The sequence below is a fragment of the Entelurus aequoreus genome, linkage group LG10, assembly GCF_033978785.1.
Source record: "Entelurus aequoreus isolate RoL-2023_Sb linkage group LG10, RoL_Eaeq_v1.1, whole genome shotgun sequence".
In the NCBI taxonomy this organism is placed as follows: Eukaryota; Metazoa; Chordata; class Actinopteri; order Syngnathiformes; family Syngnathidae; genus Entelurus; species Entelurus aequoreus.
Window position 1 is genome coordinate 67,439,462 of NC_084740.1, and position 19,954 is coordinate 67,459,415.

The 19,954-nt window shown below is 31.6% G+C and overlaps 1 protein-coding gene across 3 annotated transcripts in view; it reads right to left on the bottom strand.

Annotated features, from left to right (window-relative positions):
- Window positions 1–19,954, bottom strand: part of kalrna (kalirin RhoGEF kinase a) — a 282,218-nt gene that overhangs the window by 35,351 nt on the left and 226,913 nt on the right. For all 3 annotated transcript variants that reach the window (XM_062061506.1, XM_062061508.1, XM_062061509.1), the window contains 3 exons: window positions 3,971–4,168; window positions 1,228–1,301; window positions 1,008–1,157 (listed from right to left, as the gene is read on the bottom strand). In XM_062061506.1, the coding sequence (XP_061917490.1) occupies window positions 1,008–1,157; window positions 1,228–1,301; window positions 3,971–4,168 (422 nt within the window). The remainder of the gene's footprint in view (window positions 1–1,007; window positions 1,158–1,227; window positions 1,302–3,970; window positions 4,169–19,954) is intronic.

Below are 19,954 nucleotides of genomic sequence, written 5' to 3' on the forward strand. Positions count from 1 at the left end.
ATTGAAAAAAACAGCATACTGGCACCATACATATTTTGATTATTGTTTCTCAGCTGTTTGTACAGGTTGCAGTTTATAAATAAAGGTTTATTTTAAAAAAATAAAAATTTTTTTTTTTTTTTTTGAAAAGCCTCTGCGCATGCGCATAGCATAGATCCAACGAATCGATGCCTAAATTAATCGGTAACTATTTTTATAATCGATTTAAATCGATTTAATCGAATAGTTGTTGCAGCCCTAATTTGTACTAAGTGTATATTTATACAGGAATACTAACAATACTTGAATTAGGTGTACATTTATACAAGAATACTAACAATCCTTGTATAAAGTTCCAGTATTTTATTGGGGGAAAAAAACAGCATACTGGCACCATACTTATTTTGATTATTGTTTCTCAGCTGTTTGTACATGTTGCAGTTTATAAATAAAGGTTTATTTAAAAATAAAAAAAAATAAAAACAATTATTATTATTATTATTTTTTTTTTAAAAGCCTCTGCGCATGCGCATAGCATAGATCCAACGAATCGATGACTAAATTAATCGGCAACTATTTTTATAATCGATTTTAATCGATTTAATCGATTATAAAATATAGGTTAGTATTCTTGTACAACTATACAAGAATACTAACAATACTTGTACAAAGTGTACATTTATACAAGAATACTAACAATACTTGTATAAAGTGTACAATTATACATGTACACACTAATACTACTTGTATAAAGTGTATATTTATACAAGAATACTAACAATACTTGTACAAAGTGTACATTTATGCAATAATACTAACAATACTTGTACAAAGTGTATATTTATACAATAATAATAACAATACATACATGTACATTTATACATGTACACACTAATACTCCTTGTACAAAGTGTACATTTATACATGTACACACTAATACTACTTGTACAAAGTGTACATTTATACATGCACACACTAATACTACATGTACAAAGTGTACATTTATACAAGTACACACTGTCAGTCACCTTGTCGTCCTGCGCTGAGGGGTCCTTGATGATTTCCATAGGGGGGGGCAGGGGGTTATGGGCCTCCTCATCCTGCTCCTCCTCTCCGCCGCTCTGCATGCCGGACGGCGTCTTGGAGAGGACGCTGCCATCATTGCTGATGACGGCGCGCTGAGGAGAGGATAAGTGGAAAAAGTGAGCAGAAGAAGAAGGATAAGGAAGAAGAAGAATGATTGGCTACCTCATCAATGATGTCATCATGTGGGTTAAGTCCGGGTTGTCCCCTCCTGTTGTCCTCTCGTCCCGACACTGGACCTGTCAATCAACCAAAACCAATGTACAGTATATTAGCATCAGGCTAGCGCATTTTTGGAAAAGTGGAGCCTTACTTAGGGTGGAGCGTTTTTTGAGTCATTCTCTTTGTTGGCATTGAAAATTGCAACAGTGCCAAGGGGGAGTTTGGCCGCTCTCAGTGCTGCTTGAGTGCAAAGAGCCGGCTGAAGCAGCACCCACAACCCAGATTACTTAATAAGGTACCGATGGATTTTACCTGAATCTGTGACGGGATTGGGTCTGTGCCAAAGAAGCACCAAATTCAGTACCCATCCCTTGTGCTGCCATTCGCAACTTTCTTTGGCCCCGTGGTGGATTAATATGCAATAAAAATAGCACAGAGACTGAATCACCAATGGGATTCTTCATGCAATTTATTTTGCGGCCAAACTATTTATTCATTATAATTAATGATTAAAAACTTTATTTGATGGTATGATATGGGAAAAAAGGCAATATTTCTACTGGAAACCGAAATAAATAGCTCGAGTACCACTGTAGTATTTAAATACCATATTGGAATATTTAATGGTGTATAATGTATATTTTCTTAAGTTCCCCTCAGGGATTAATAATAAAGTACTTCAGATTCTGTACACTGTACAGTGTGTAGTGTAGTAATACTAAAGGAGTAAATATAATATTTTCAAAGAGTACATTTTAGATTATTAAAGAATACATTTTAGATTATTAAATCATATATATTACATTATTAAAGTAGTACATATTAAAATATTATAATAGTACATATAGTTTGTTAAATAATACATATCAGATTATTAAAGAATACTTATTAGAATATTAAAGTTGTACATATTAGGGACAAGCGGTAGAAAATGGATGGAAAGTTGTGCATATTAGTTTGTTAAAGAGTACATATTAGATTATTAAAGAATACGTATTATATTATAAAAGTAGATGTTTAAAGTATTATTAGAATACTTATTAGAATATTAAATATTATATATTAAATGATTAAAGAATACATATTATATTATTAAAGTAGTACATATTTTTAATAATACTATTAACGTAGTATTATTAAAAATACAAAATAGTATACTAAATAATATTTTTAGATTATTAAAGAACACATATTATATTAAAGTAGATTATTAAAGTAGTACATATTACATTATTAAAGAATACTTATTAGAATATTAAATCATATATTATATTATTAAGGAATACATATATTATTAAAGCAGATTATTAAAGTAGATTGTTGAATAATACTTATTACAATATTAAATAACATATATTAGATTATTAAATATAACATATCATATTATTATAGTAGATTATTAAAGTAGCACATATTACATTTGTAACGCAGTATAATCAAATAATACATATTAGTATATTAAATAATATATAGTAGTATATTAAATATCTATCAGATTATTAAATAACACATTATATTATTGAAGTAGATTATTAAAGTAGTACGTATTAGATTATTAAAAAATACTTATTAGAATATTAAATAAAGATTATTAGATTATCAAAGAATACATATGATACTATTAGAGTAGATTATTAAAGTAGTACACATTCGATTATTAACGTAGTATTATTAAAGAATACATATTAGAATATTAAAAAAACATTTGATCATTAAAGAATACATCAAATAATACATATTGTATATTAAATCATATATGATAGATTATTAAATAATATATATTAGATTATTAAAGAATACACATTAGTACATAAATAATATATATTAGATTATTAAAGAATATATATTAGATTATTAAAAAATACATATAAGAATATTAAATAATATATATTACATTATTAAATAATATATATTAGATTATTAAAGAATACATGTTAGAATATTAAATAATATATATTAGATTAGTAAAAAAAAAAAAAATTAGATTATTAAAGAATACATGTTAGAATATTAAATAATATATATTGGATTCTTAAATAATACATATTAGTATATGAAATAATACATATTAGTAAATTAAATAATGTATATTTGATTATTAAAGAAAACATATTAGAAGATTAAATAATATATATTACATGATTAAATAATACATATTAATATATTAAAGAATACATAAGTATATTAAATAATGTCCATCCATTTTGTACTGCTTTATTAAATTATATTTATTAGAATATTAAAGACTACATATTAGTATATTAAATAATATATATTAGATTATTTAAGAGTACATATTAGTATATTGATTTATATATATTATATTATTAAATAATACATATTAGTATATTAAATAATATATATTAGATTATTAAAGAATACATATTAGTATATTAAAAAAACTGATTATTAAGTAATACATATTTGTATATTTAATCATATATTTTAGATTATTAAAGAATACATATTAGAATATAAAATAATATACATTAGATTATTAAAGAATACATATTAGAATAATAAATAATATACATTAGATGATTAAAGAATACATGTTAGTATATTGAAGATTACATATTAGAATATTAAATAGTATATTAAATAATACATATTAGAATATTCAATAATATATATTAGTATATTAAATAATACATATTAGTATATTAAATAACATATATTAGATTACTTAAGATGAAAAGTAGTACATATTAGATAAATGTGTCATGTAGTCCAAGTTGAACTTTACCCTTCTTCTGCTTGTTGCTGGGAGGTTTCACCGCCGAGCTGCTGAGGCGGCGAACGGGACTGGTCAGCCATTTTCTCAGCGTGTTTCCAGAGCGTTTGGGTCCGGGCGAGTTGGACTGCAGCGAGTTGAGGGACGGCTGCGGCTGAAGGTTGGTCACCGACTCGCTCTTTCCTTCCGTGCCACCGACGGGATAGTTTTCTATGGGGACAGACACAGAAGACATGTTGCTTGTCTTTTTCTACTTCCTGTTCCTGGACTTGCTCAACGTGTGTGATTCATTCAGACTTTTCTATGTCACAATAATGCATTGTTTGACTTTCAAGTACAATTATTTGTATGATGCATTAAGTAACAATGCATCATTTGACTTTCCAGTGCAAAACCCAAAACCAGTTGGCACGTTGTGTAAATAGTAATTAAAAACACAATACAATGATTTGCAAATCCTTTTCTACTTTTATTCAATTGAATAGACTGCAAAGACAAGATATCTGATGTTCAAACTGATCCTTAACTTAATGGCAGCAACACATTGGAAAAAAGTTGGCACAGGGGCATTTTTTTACCACTGTGTTACATGGCCTTTCCTTTTAAAAATGACTCAGTAAAAGTTTGGGAACAGAGGAGACCAATTTTTGAAGCTTTTCAGGTGGAATTCTTTCCCATTCGTGCTTGATGTACAGCTTAAGTTGTTCAACAGTCTGGGGTCTGGACAGGTCTGGACTACAAGCAGGCCAGTCTAGTACCCGCACTCTTTTACTATGAAGCCATGCTGTTGCAACACGTGCAGAATGTGGTTTTGCATAGTCTTGCTGAAATAAGCATGAAAAATACATTGCTTGGATGGCAACATATGTTGCTCCAAAACCTGTATGTACCTTTCAGCATTAATGGTGCCTTCACAGATGTGCAAGTTACCCATGACTTGGGCACTAATACACCCCCATACCATCACAGATGCTGGCTTTTGAACTTTGCGCCTTTAACAGTCCGGATGGTTCTTTTCCTCTTTGTTCCGGAGGACACGACGTTCACAGTTTCCAAAAACAATTTGAAATGTGGTCAGACCACAGAACACTTTTCCTCTTTGCATCAGTCCATCTTAGATGAACTCGGGCCAAGCGAAGCCGGCAGCGTTTCTGGGTGTTGTTGATAAATGGCTTTGGCTTTGCATAGTAGAGTTTTAACTTGCACTTACAGATGTAGCGACCAACTGTAGTTACTGACAGTGGTTTTCTAAAGTGTTTCTGAGCCCATGTGGTGATATCCTTTACACACTGATGTCGCTTTTTGATGCAGTACCGCCTGAGGGATCGAAGGTCACAGGCATTGCCGCTTAAGTGCAGCGATTTCTCCAGATTCTCTGAACCTATTGATGAGATGGTGAAATCCCTAAATTCCTTGCAATAGTTGGTTGAGAAACGTTGTTCTTAAACTGTTTGCTACGCATTTGTTCACAAAGTGGTGACCCTCGCCCCATCCTTGTTTTGTGAATGACTGAGCATTTCATGGAAGCTGCTTTTATACCCAATCATGGCACCCACCTGTTCCCAATTAGCCTGTTCACCTGTGGAATGTTCCAAATAAGTGTTTGATGAGCATTCCTCAACTTTCTCAGTCTTTTTGCCACTTGTGCCTGCAACAAACATGTTGCAGGCGTCAAATTCCAAATGAGCTAATATTTGCAAAAAATAAAGTTTACCAGTTTCAACATTAAGTATATTGTCTTTTCAATTGAATATAAGTTGAAAAGGATTTGCAAATCATTGTATTCTGTTTTTATTTACCATTTACACAACGTGCCAACTTCACTGGTTTTGGGTTTTGTACAATTATTTGTATCAAGTAATAATGCATTGTTTGACTTTTAAGTACAATTATTTGTATCGAGTAATAATGCATAATTTGACTTTTAAGTAAAATTACTTGTATCGAGTAATAATGCATAGTTTGACTTTTAAGTACAATTATTTGTATCAAGTAATAATGCATAGTTTGACTTTTAAGTACAATTACTTGTATTGTATTGACTTTTAAGTAAAATTGTTTGTATCAAACAATACTGCATAGTTTGACTTTTAAGTAGAATTGTTTGTATTACATAATACTGCCTAATTTGACTTTTTAAATATAATTGTTTGTATTGAACTGACTAAGTAAAATTGTTTGTATTTTACTACTGCATAATTTGACTTTTAAGTAGAATTGTTTGTATTGCATTGACTGTTAAGTAGAATTGTTTGTATCACACATTACTGCATAATTTGACTTTTAAGTAGAATTGTATTACATAATACTGCATAATTTGACTTTTAAGAAGAATTGTTTGTATTGACTTAAGTATAAATTTTCCTGAGGGAACTCTCCTGAAGGAATCAATAAAGTACTATCTATCTATCTACTGCATAGTATGACTTTTAAGTAGTATTGCTTGTATTGAGTTGACTTTTAAGTAGTATTGTGTACTTAATTGTGTCAGAATACTGCAATGATTGACTTAAGTAGAATTTTTTGTATGAGACAATACAGCATAGTTTGACTTTTAAGTACAATTGTTTGTATTACACAATTCTGCATAAATTGACTTTTAAGTAGAATTGTTTGTATTGTGTTGACTTTTAAGTAGAATTGTCTGTATCACACAATACTGCATCGTATTAATTATCTTAAGTAGAATTGTGTGTATTGAGTTGACTTTTAAGTAAAATTATTTGTGTCAAAATACTGCAAAAATTGACTTTTAAGTAGAATTATTTGTATTGAGTTGACTTAAGTTATCCTAGTCACGTCCGTTGTGTCCTTGGGCAAGACACTTCACCCTTGCTCCTGATGGCTGCTGGTTAGCGCCTTGCATGGCAGCTCCCGCCATCAGTGTGTGAATGTGTGTGTGAATTGGTGAATGTGGAAATACTGTCAAAGCGCTTTGAGTACCTTGAAGGTAGAAAAGCGCTATACAAGTATAACCCATTTATCATTTATTTATTTAAGTAGAATTATTTGTGTCACAATACTGCAAATATTGACTTTTAAGTAGAATTGTCTGTATCACACAATACTGCATCGTATTAATTATCTTAAGTAGAATTGTGTGTATTGAGTTGACTTTTAAGTAAAATTATTTGTGTCAAAATACTGCAAAGATTGACTTTTAAGTAGAATTGTGTGTATTGAGTTGACTTAAGTAGAATTATTTGTGTCAAAATACTGCAAAGATTGACTTTTAAGTAGAATTGTTTGTATTGAGTTGACTTAAGTAGAATTATTTGCGTCACAATACTGCAAATATTGACTTTTAAGTAGAATTGTTTGTATCACACAATACTGCATGATTTGACTTTTAAGTAAATATGTTTGTATTGAGTTGACTTAAGTAGAATTATTTGTGTCACAGTACTGCAAATATTGACTTTTAAGTAGAATTGTTTGTATCACACAATACTGCATGATTTGACTTTTAAGTAGAATTGTGTGTATTGAGTTGACTTAAGTAGAATTGTTTGTATCACACAATACTGCATTATTTGACTTTTAAGTAGAATTGTGTGTATTGAGTTGACTTTTAAGCAGAATTGTTTGTATCACACAATACTGCATAATTTGACTTAAGTAGAATTGTTTGTATTACACAATACTGCATAATTTGACTTTTAAGTAGAATTGTCTGTATCAAACAATACTGCATCGTATTAATGATCTTAAGTAGAATTGTGTGTATTGAGTTGACTTTTAAGTAAAATTATTTGTGTCAAAATACTGCAAAGATTGACTTTTAAGTAGAATTGTTTGTATTGAGTTGACTTAAGTAGAATTATTTGTGTCACAGTACTGCAAATATTGACTTTTAAGTAGAATTGTTTGTATCACACAATACTGCATGATTTGACTTTTAAGTAGAATTGTGTGTATTGAGTTGACTTAAGTAGAATTGTTTGTATCACACAATACTGCATTATTTGACTTTTAAGTAGAATTGTGTGTATTGAGTTGACTTTTAAGCAGAATTGTTTGTATCACACAATACTGCATAATTTGACTTAAGTAGAATTGTTTGTATTACACAATACTGCATAATTTGACTTTTAAGTAGAATTGTTTGTATTGAGTTGACTTTTAAGTATAATTGTTTCTATCAGACAATAATGCATAATTTGACCTTTAAATATAATTGTCTGTATCACACAATACTGCATAATTTGACCTTTTAAAGTAGAATTATCTGTATTGAGTTGACTTTTAAGTACAATTGTTTGTATTGAGTTGACCTGTAAGTAGAATTGTCTGTATCACACAATACTGCATAATTTGACTTTTAAGTAGAATTGTGTGTATGGAGTTCACTTTTAAGTAGAATTATTTGTGTCACAATTAGAGATGTCCGATAATGGCTTTTTTGCCGATATTCCGATATTGTCCAACTCTTAATTACCGATTCCGATATCAACCGATACCGACATATACAGTCGTGGAATTAACACATTATTATGCCTCATTTTGTTGTGATGCCCCGCTGGATGCATTAAACAATGTAACAAGGTTTTCCAAAATAAATCAACTCAAGTTATGGAAAAAAATGCCAACATGGCACTGCCATATTTATTATTGAAGTCACAAAGTGCATAAATTTTTTTAACATGCCTTAAAACAGCAGCTTGGAAGAGAGCATGAGGAGGTTGAGGTGGGGGTTAGGGGGTAGCGGAGGTGTATATTGTAGCGTCCCGGAAGAGTTAGTGCTGCAAGGGGTTCTGGGTATTTGTTCTGTTGTGTTTATGTTGTGTTACGGTGCAGATGTTCTCCCGAAATGTGTTTGTCATTCTTGTTTGGGGTTCACAGTGTGGCGCATATTTGTAACAGTGTTAAAGTTGTTTATACGGCAACCCTCAGTGTGACCTGTATGGCTGTTGACCAAGTATGAATTGCATTCACTTGTGTGTGTGAAAAGCCGTAGATAATATGTGACTGGGCCGGCACGCAAAGGCAGTGCCTTTAAGGTTTATTGGCGCTCTGTACTTCTCCCTACGTCCTTGTACACAGCGGCGTTTTAAAAAGTCATTCATTTTACTTTTTGAAACCGATACCGATAATTTCCGATATTACATTTTAAAGCATTTATCGGCCGTTAATATCTGCAGTCCGATATTATCGGACATCTCTAGTCACAATACTGCAAAGATTGACTTTTAAGTAGAATTGTGTGCATCCTGTAGTACTGCCGAGTAGAATTGTGTGTATTGTTTGTAGTTTTTAGGAAACATCGGTTGTCAGTCATGTTTGAGGCCAGGAAACACAACATGAGTTGTGTAGTGGTGTGTGTTGTCATGGGTTGTGTAAGGGTGTGTGTGGTCATGTGTCAGCAGTGTGGTGCATCAGCTGCAGTCACACACACAGCTGGGAGCGAGTCTGTGTGGCGCAGCGTACAGTCAGTGTGTGTTTCAGACAGGAAATGAAAGGGTCAAAGGTCAGCAGGCTCTCCTGAGGTGTTATCTGAGAACAATCTACTATTGTATTTTTATTTTCTTCCCCGAAAGCTCTTCCTCCTTATGCTCAACATAAGCTAACATGCTAGCTTGCAATGCAAACTGCATCACTTGAGTGCATGTGTGCGTATCTGCGTAGTAATCCATGGATGCGTGCATGTCCAGTGTTTCCCACACATTCATTTATTTGTGGCGGCCCGCCACAAAAGCATTACGTCCGCCACAAATAAGATAAAAAAATAAATAAAAATACAATTTTTTATTTTTTAAATTTATTTTTTATTTTTAATTTTTTTTTTGTCCTGTCCAGCTTCTCAGGCAAATCATATAGTTGATGTAGATGCCCATATAGGCTGTTCAGATTTACTTTACAAAAGAGAAGTGTAGGATACTTCTCTTGTTGCCTTATTTGTATTTGACCACTACTGTTTTCTGTTTATTTGTTACTGACTGTGGCAGGACACCTCTGCCTCTGTTTCACTTTATGTTGCTGGTAAATAATATGGTTGTAGTAGTAGGCTAAAGTTAAATTATTTAGTATGCACTAATTAAAGGGGCAGAGCTTTAAGAGACATTTTAGCTTTTATATTTTTATAAGATATATTTTTGTAAGAACCACAATTAATAAATATATTTCAGTGAATAACTTATTGTTCAAATCTGTATATAAATATGTACATAAAGTGTTGTAATTATATTGTAAAATGGATGGATGGATGGATGGATGGAAGGACGTTTAAAACAAAACTGTTATTATTAATTAGTAAGTATATATTTTTTGAGCCTTTTAGAGAAAATCATATCATTGTAGTAAATTATGCAAATTACTCGATGATGTCATGGTGACAACGCCCATAGCCACGCCCCCACCGCCACAGGTATCTTGGCAGTTTATGGGAAACACTGATGTCCATAAGCCTGGAAGACGCTCCGTTCGAACAAAGTCGACATCCCACGTGTCCTTGAAGGAAGGGGCAAGGAACATCTTTCGCCACAACGGTCCCACTGGGGAATGCACGGCGTGACATTGCCAAGGCCAGTGCAAAGGGAGCGCAGTTGTAGATACGGATTGTTTTGTTAGGGCGAGCAGGTTCTTCAACTTCGTCTGTTCTGGCTCTCAGATTGATCATAATTTCGCCTTGCAGAGCGGCATGCTTCTTCGGGATGTTATCCAGTTTGCACTTCAGTTGAGAAATCACCACAGATTGAGTGGCCACAGCCTTGCCCCTCCCATCAATCATGACAGGCAGCTTCTGGGTACCTTGAACGGTTGTTCTCGTCTTCTGACTTTGTCGATACGGCTGAGAAACGCTGAACCAAACAGCAGATGACCCCCGTATCATAGTTACAAATAGACAGACATCTTCAATAGCCTCAAAAAAAAAATAGCCAGGCACACGACCCTCCACTTCTCCGGCAACAAACGTTCTGTCAGTACAGGCCGGTTCCCCTGAACCTCAGCTAAAGACCAGTTGTTCAACTCCATGTTTCCAATTTTGGAGGACAGTGCAAAAGACGGACTCTTAGACAAGCTGAAGAAGGCAAGCAGGGGAAGATAAGGGAGGGATGAGGGAAATGTCCGCCTTCAGTGAGAACAAGCAAGAAAGTCGTAGTAGTAGTAGATGTAGTAGTAGTAGTAGTAGTAGTAGTAGTTGCAGTAATCTCATTGTAGTTAGCTGTTTTGTTTTGACCTGTTGCAGTGGTTGGCTTCTTTCTACACTTGAATCGTTTATTGTTGTGTTGTTTGTTTTGCATTGTACTTTGAGACAAATCAAAGTAAAGATAAATAGTGTAGTAAAAAAAACAAAAACAGTATTGTATAATGAAGCTATTGAATGAAGAATAGTATAGTCAATATATAATAGTATAGCATAGTAAATATATACTATAGTACAATTATATTAGTATAGTATAGTAAAGATATAATAATTTTAGTAAAGAAATTAAAGTAGAGGAAAAATACAAACGTTTTGGGAAAATATGATAGTTTAGTATAATAAAGATACAATAGTAAAGTTATTATATAATAGCATAGCACAAATATAATTGTATAGTAAAGCAAAACTATAATGGCATAGCATAGTAAAGATATAATAGTATAGTATAATAAACATAAAATAGTACAGTAAAAATATAATGTATAAAGTAAATATATGCTAGTATAGCAAACATATAATTGTGTAGTAAAGTAAAACAATACTAGCATAATATAATAAAGATATAATAGTATTATATAGTAAAGATATAATGGCAAAGTAAAGTTACATTAGTATATAGTAGCTATAATAGTATATAGTAAAGATATAATACCAAAGTAAACACAAAATGTATACAATAAATATATAATAGTACATAGTAAAGATACAATAGTATGTAATAAAGATACAATAGTAAATTAAACACATAATATATACTGTACATCCATCCATCCATTTTCTACCGCTTGTCCCTTTCGGGGTCGCTGGAGCCTATCTCAGCTGCATTCGGGTGGTAGGCGGGGTACACCGTGGACAAGTCGCCACCTCATCGCAGATAATAAATACAATAAATGTATAATCCTACATAGTAAATATACAATAGTATGTAGTAAAGATATACTAGTAAATACATAAGGTATATAGCAAACATATAATAGTACACAGTATTATAGATGATAGTAACGATATAATAGTAAGGTAGTACATAGTAAAGATACAATAGTATAACATATATTTACTAAAGATACAATAGTATCTTTACTATGTACTACTATATATTTACTAAAGATACAATATAATATTTTCTTTGTACAGTTATATATTTACTAAAGATACAATAGTATCTTTAATATGTAATATTATATATTTACTGAAGATACAATAGTATCTTTACTATGTACTATTATATATTTATTAAAGATACAATAGTATCTTTACAATGTACAATTATATATTTACAAAAGATATAATAGTATGTTTACAATGTACTGTTATATATTTTTAAATATACAATAGTATCTTTACAATGTCCTATTATATATTTCTAAAGATACAATAGTATCTTTACTATTCTTTACTATCTTTACTTGTCATTTATGAACTTACAATCTTAACTATATTTAAGTTTTGTAGTAAAAATATAAGAGTAATGTAAATACATAATGTATATAGTAAATATATAATAATACATGATAAAGACCCCGAAGGGAATAAGCGGTAGAAAATGGATGGATGGATGGATTCAATAGTATGTAGTAAAGATAATAAAATGTAGTAAAACGCATGGATGAAACAACAACAACAACAAAAAATAAAATATATATATATACTGTATATAAATAATAAATTAAAAGAGCACTAAGCAAAAGAGGAGGAACATTAATATTATAATTCCCAGAAGCACCAAAGAAAGATGATCATTCACACTGACGATATTTGTGTTTTTGTCTGTTACCATGCAGACAGTTATGACCTTAAAAAATAAGTTCTGTTAAAGGAGGTCACACGCATTCCAAAAAAGAGCACATTACTCTCCAGGAATGACTGATTGAAAGCGCGTGATTAAAAGGTGACGACGTCAGCGTTGTGGAGACGCTCCCTAATATTTGCCAGTAATACATGATGTATAAATATGTACAGTGTGTATGTATGTACAGTATGTACGTATATATATATATATATATATATATATATATATATATATATATATATATATGTGTGTGTGTACAGTATATATACGTATATATATATACACTACCGTTCAAAAGTTTGGGGTCACATCGAAATGTCCTTATTTTTGAAGGAAAAGCACTGTACTTTTCAATGAAGATAACTTTAAACTACTCTTAACTTTAAAGAAATACACTCTATACATTGCTAATGTGGTAAATGACTATTCTAGCTGCAAATGTCTGGTTTTTGGTGCAATATCTACATAGGTGTATAGAGGCCCATTTCCAGCAACTATCACTCCAGTGTTCTAATGGTACAATGTGTTTGCTCATTGGCTCAGAAGGCTAATTGATGATTAAAAAAGCCTTGTGCAATCATGTTCACACATCTGAAAACAGTTTAGCTCGTTACAGAAGCTACAAAACTGACCTTCCTTTGAGTAGATTGAGTTTCTGGAGCATCACATTTGTGGGGTCAATTAAACGCTCAGAATGGCCAGAAAAAGAGAACTTTCATCTGAAATTCGACAGTCTATTTTTGTTCTTAGAAATGAAGGCTATTCCACAAAATTGTTTGGGTGACCCCAAACTTTTGAACGGTAGTGTACATATATATATACTGTATATACATATATACACATATATATATACATATACACACACATATATATATATATATATATACACACATATATATATATATATATATATATATATACTGTATATACTGTATATATATATATATATATATATATATATATATATATATATATATATATATATATATATATATATATATATATATATATATATATATATATATACACACATACACACACACATATATATATATACTGTATATATACTGTATATATACATAGATAATAAAAACAGAAATGTTTATACATACATGTACACGTACATATACATATATTAAAATTTTCCTGAGGGAACTCTCCTGAAGGAATCAATAAAGTACTATCTATCTATCTATCCACACACACACACACACACACACACACACACACACACACACACACACACACACACACACACACACACACACACACACACACACACACACACACACACACACACACACACACACATATATATATATATATATATATATATATATATATATATATATATATATATAACATGTAAAATGTATAACAAATACAATGTATAATGTATAACATGTACAATGTATTAAGTATAACATATACAATGTATCATGTTTAAATTAATGTTAAATGTATAACATTTGCAATGTATAATGTATAACATTTACAATATACCACATATATCAATTACAATGTATATTAATATGTACAATGTATAACATGCATAATGTATAACATGTACAATGTAAAATATATCACATGTACAATGTAGAATATAATGTGTAACATGCACAATGTAGAATATATCACACGTACAATGTACAATGTACAACATTTACAATGTGTAACATGTACAATGTAGAATATATCACATGTACAATGTAGAATATATTACATGTACAATGAATAATGTTTCACATATACAATGTATAACATGTACAATGTATAATGTATCACATGTACAATGTATAATGTATCACATGTACAATGTATAATGTATAGCATGTCCAATGTGTAACATGTATAATGTATAACATGTACAATGTGTAGCATGTATAATGTATAACATGTACAATGTGTAACATGTACAATATATAACATGTACAATGTTTAACGTGTACAATGTATAACATGTTCAATGTATAATGTATCATAGGTACAATCTATAACATGTACAATGTATAACATGTATAATGTATAGCATGTGCAATGTGTAACATGTATAATGCATAACATGTACAATGTGTAACATGTATAATGTACAGCATGTGCAATGTGTAACATGTATAATGTGTAACATGTATAACATGTATAATGTATAACATGTACAATGTGGAACGTGTACAATGTATAACATGTACAATGTATAATGTATAACATGTACAATATGTAAAATGTACAATGTGTAACATGTACAATGTGTAACATGTATAATATATAACATTTACAATGTGTAAAATGTGTAATATGTATAATGTGTAACATGTATAATGTATAACATGTACAATATGTATCATGTACAATGTGTAACATGTACAATGTGTAACATGTATAATATATAACATTTACAATGTGTAACATGTGTAATATGTATAATGTGTAACATGTATAACATGTACAATATATAACATGAATAATGTATAACATGTACAAAGTGTATTGTGTAACAAGCATACAAAAACACACACTGTACTTATAAAAAAGTCTCTTTCTAGCGATGCAAGACACTAAACTGATCAACAAAAGTCACTTTATGTTAGCAGTAGATGACGCACACACACACACACACACACACACACACACACACACACACACACACACACACACACACACACACACACACACACACACACACACACACACGCGCACACACCTGCGCTTACGTTACTCCCTGAAGTGCAGTTGAAGCACGGCATTGTGTCATGTGAGCGTGTTCAGCACAACTCAAGTGAGTGTCCTTAACACACGCGCGCGCACAAACACGCACACGCACACACACACACATGCATGCATGCATGCACGCACACGCACACCCAGCTGACTGATAACACAAGATTGTGCGAGTGTAACACAAACCTTGGATCCTAGGTGAACTTTACACACACTAAACGACACAAACGACGTGCAATTAAGTGCAGTTTCAAATTATAACGTTCGTACAAAATATCCGTACATCTGTGGCTGTAGGCAACCTCTTAATGTAACTAGCTATAATCACCATCTTAACTATCTAAAATCACCATCTTATGTATTTATAACCACCATCTTAACTATCTATAATCACCATCTTAACTAGCTATAATCACCATCTTAACTATTTATAATCACCATCTTAACTATCTATAATCACCATCTTAACTAGCTATAATCACCATCTTAACTATTTATAATCACCATCTTAACTATCTATAATCACCATCTTAACTAGCTATAATCACCATCTTAACTATTTATAATCACCATCTTAACTATCTATAATCACCATCTTAACTAGCTATAATCACCATCTTAACTATTTATAATCACCATCTTAACTATCTATAATCACCATCTTAACTATCTATAATCACTATCATAATTATCTATGATCACCATCTTAAACTAGCTATATCACCATCTTAACTATCTATATTCCTCATCTTAACTAGCTATAATCACCATCTTAACTATCTATATTCACCATCTTTACTAGCTATGATCACCATGTTAACTATTTATAATTACCATCTTAGCTATCTATAATCACCATCTTAACTATCTATATTCACCATCTTTACGAGCTATAATCACCATCTTAACTATTTATAATCACCATCTTAACTATCTATATTCACCATCTTTACTAGTTATAATCACCATGTTAACTATTTATAATTACCATCTTAGCTATCTATAATCACCATCTTAATTAGCTATAATCACCATCTTAACTATCTATAATCACCATCTTAACTAGCTATAATCACCATCTTAACTATCTATAATCACTATCGTAATTATCTATGATCACCATCTTAACTAGCTATAATCACCATCTTAACTATCTATAATCACCATCTTAACTAGCTATAATCACCATCTTAACTATCTATAATCACTATCGTAATTATCTATGATCACCATCTTAACTAGCTATAATCACCATCTTAACTATCTATAATCACCATCTTAACTAGCTATAATCACCATCTTAACTATCTATAATCACTATCGTAATTATCTATGATCACCATCTTAACTAGCTATAATCACCATCTTAACTATCTATATTCCTCATCTTAACTAGCTATAATCACCATCTTAACTATCTATATTCACCATCTTTACTAGCTATAATCACCATGTTAACTATTTATAATTACCATCTTAGCTATCTATAATCACCATCTTAACTAGCTATAATCACCATCTTAACTATTAATAATCACCATCTTAACTATCTATATTCACCATCTTTACTAGCTATAATCACCATGTTAACTATTTATAATTATCAATCAATCAATCAATCAATGTTTATTTATATAGCCCTAAATCACAAGTGTCTCAAAGGGCTGTACAAGCCACAACGACATCCTCGGTACAGAGCCCACATACGGGCAAGGAAAACTCACCCCAGTGGGACGTCAATTACCATCTTAGCTATCTATAATCACCATCTTAACTAGCTATAATCACCATCTTAACTATATATAATCACCATCTTAACTAGTTAAAATCACCATCTTAATTATTTATAATCACCATCTTAACTAGCTATAATCACCATCTTAATTATTTATAATCACCATCCTAACTATCTATAATCACCATCTTAATTATTTATAATCACCATCCTAACTAGCTATAATCACCATCTTAAATATTTATAATCACCATCTTAACTATTTATAATCACCATCTTAACTAGCTATAATCACCATCTTAATTATTTATAATCACCATCCTAACTATCTATAATCACCATCTTAATTATTTATAATCACCATCCTAACTAGCTATAATCACCATCTTAAATATTTATAATCACCATCTTAACTATTTATAATCACCATCTTAACTAGCTATAATCACCATCTTAATTATTTATAATCACCATCCTAACTATCTATAATCACCATCTTAATTATTTATAATCACCATCTTAACTAGCTATAATCACCATCTTAATTATTTATAATCACCATCCTAACTATCTATAATCACAATCTTAACTAGCTAAAATCACCATCTTAATTATATATAATCACCATTTTAACTATCTATAGTTACCATCTTAACTAGCTAGAATATGATCACATTCTTAACTATTGATGATGATTATCTTAACTAGCTAGCTATCTGGGTCTGATTGTAGATTGTACTCTCTCCCAATTGGAAAGCAAAGAGAGCGTCAAGTCATCACCGATTCCCACCTTTGTAAAGGCTCGCTCGGTGACCTGGCTGGCGTGCGTCTGTGTCATCACATGGTTTGCATAAAGTTGACATCTGGTTGCTAGGCAACACCAAGACAAGCTTTTTATAGTAAGGCTAATAGAAATGGACTCAGAATTTACCCTTGGGGTATTCCATTTTAATATTTAAAATGGTGACTTTCACCTTGATATCTTAATATCTTCACTTATCTTAATACTTATCATTTCAACTATTTTTCATTATCATTCTATGTTTATTTACCTCAAATCATCCCCCTAACTATATAATATCTTAACTTACCAACCTGACTATCTTAACTAACCATCCTGATGATCTTAACTTACCATCCTGACTATCTTAACTTAACATCCTGATCATCTTAACTAACCATCCTGACTATCTTACCTAACCATCCTGACTATCTTAACTTACCATCCTGATTATCTTAACTTACCATCCTGACTAACTTAACTTACAATCCTGATTATCTTAACTTACCATCCTGACTATCTTACCTAACCATCCTGACTACCTTAACTAACCATCCTGATTATCTTAACTTACCATCCTGATCATCTTAACTGACCATCCTGACTATCTTACCTAACCATCCTGACTATCTTAACTTACCATCCTGATTATCTTAACTAACCATCATGATTCTCTTAACTTACCATCCTGACTAACTTAACTTACCATCCTGATTATCTTAACTTACCACCCTGACTATCTTAACTTACCATCCTGATCATCTTAACTAACCACCCTGACTATCTTACCTAACCATCCTGACTACCTTAACTTACCACCCTGATTATCTTAACTAACCATCCTGATTATCTTAACTTGTCATCCTGATTTTCTTAACTAACCATCCTGATTATCTTAACTAACCTCCTGATTATCTTAACTTACCATCCTGACTACCTTAACTAACCACCCTGACTATCTTAACTGCCGATGATAAAGTAGTGAGTGTGGTTGTCGGTCATTAAAAAGACATCAGAAGAGAGAATGTGTTCTGGCGTTAAAAGTCAGGTGAGAAAGTTGCAACAACGGCGCTTTTGTGGCTCAGCGGCCGTCACACAAAAAGACACTGTGTGTGTGTGTGTGTGTGTGCGTGTGTGTGTGTGTGTGTGTGTGCGTGTGTGTATGTGTGTGTGTGTGTGTGTGTTACAGCAGACATCACTCCTATCTTTGAACAGAACAAGCTTCTTGTCTTGTCAGCATGAACACACACATTCTGTAATTACACAAACACACACACACACACACACACACACACACACACACACACACACACACACACACACACACACACACCTGCGCTTACGTTAAGGCTTGAACTTTTCTGCGTAAAACGTAGAAGTCTATGCATCACATCCACCAAAGCAGTTTATATTTTTCACATCATTCACCACAAACAGGAAGTGCAGTAAAAGTGCCGACCTGTGCAAAATTAAACTTGACAGATTTTATGATTGTCTGCAAAGTTGTTTGTCAAGTTCAACATTGTCAGTCTCAAATTATTAAGATGTATTATTATGGACTCATTTCCAGCACAAAACATGACTCAGTGTTTCTCTGGAGAAACCACTAGTACTACTACCGTATTTTTCGGACTATAAGTCACAGTTTTTTTCGGGGGTGCGACTTATACTCAGGAGCGACTTATGTGTGAAATTATTAACACATTACCGTAAAATATCAAAATAATATTATTTAGCTCATTCACGTAAGAGACTAGACGTATAAGATTTCATGGGATTTAGCGATTAGGAGTGACAGATTGTTTGGTAAACGTATAGCATGTTCTATA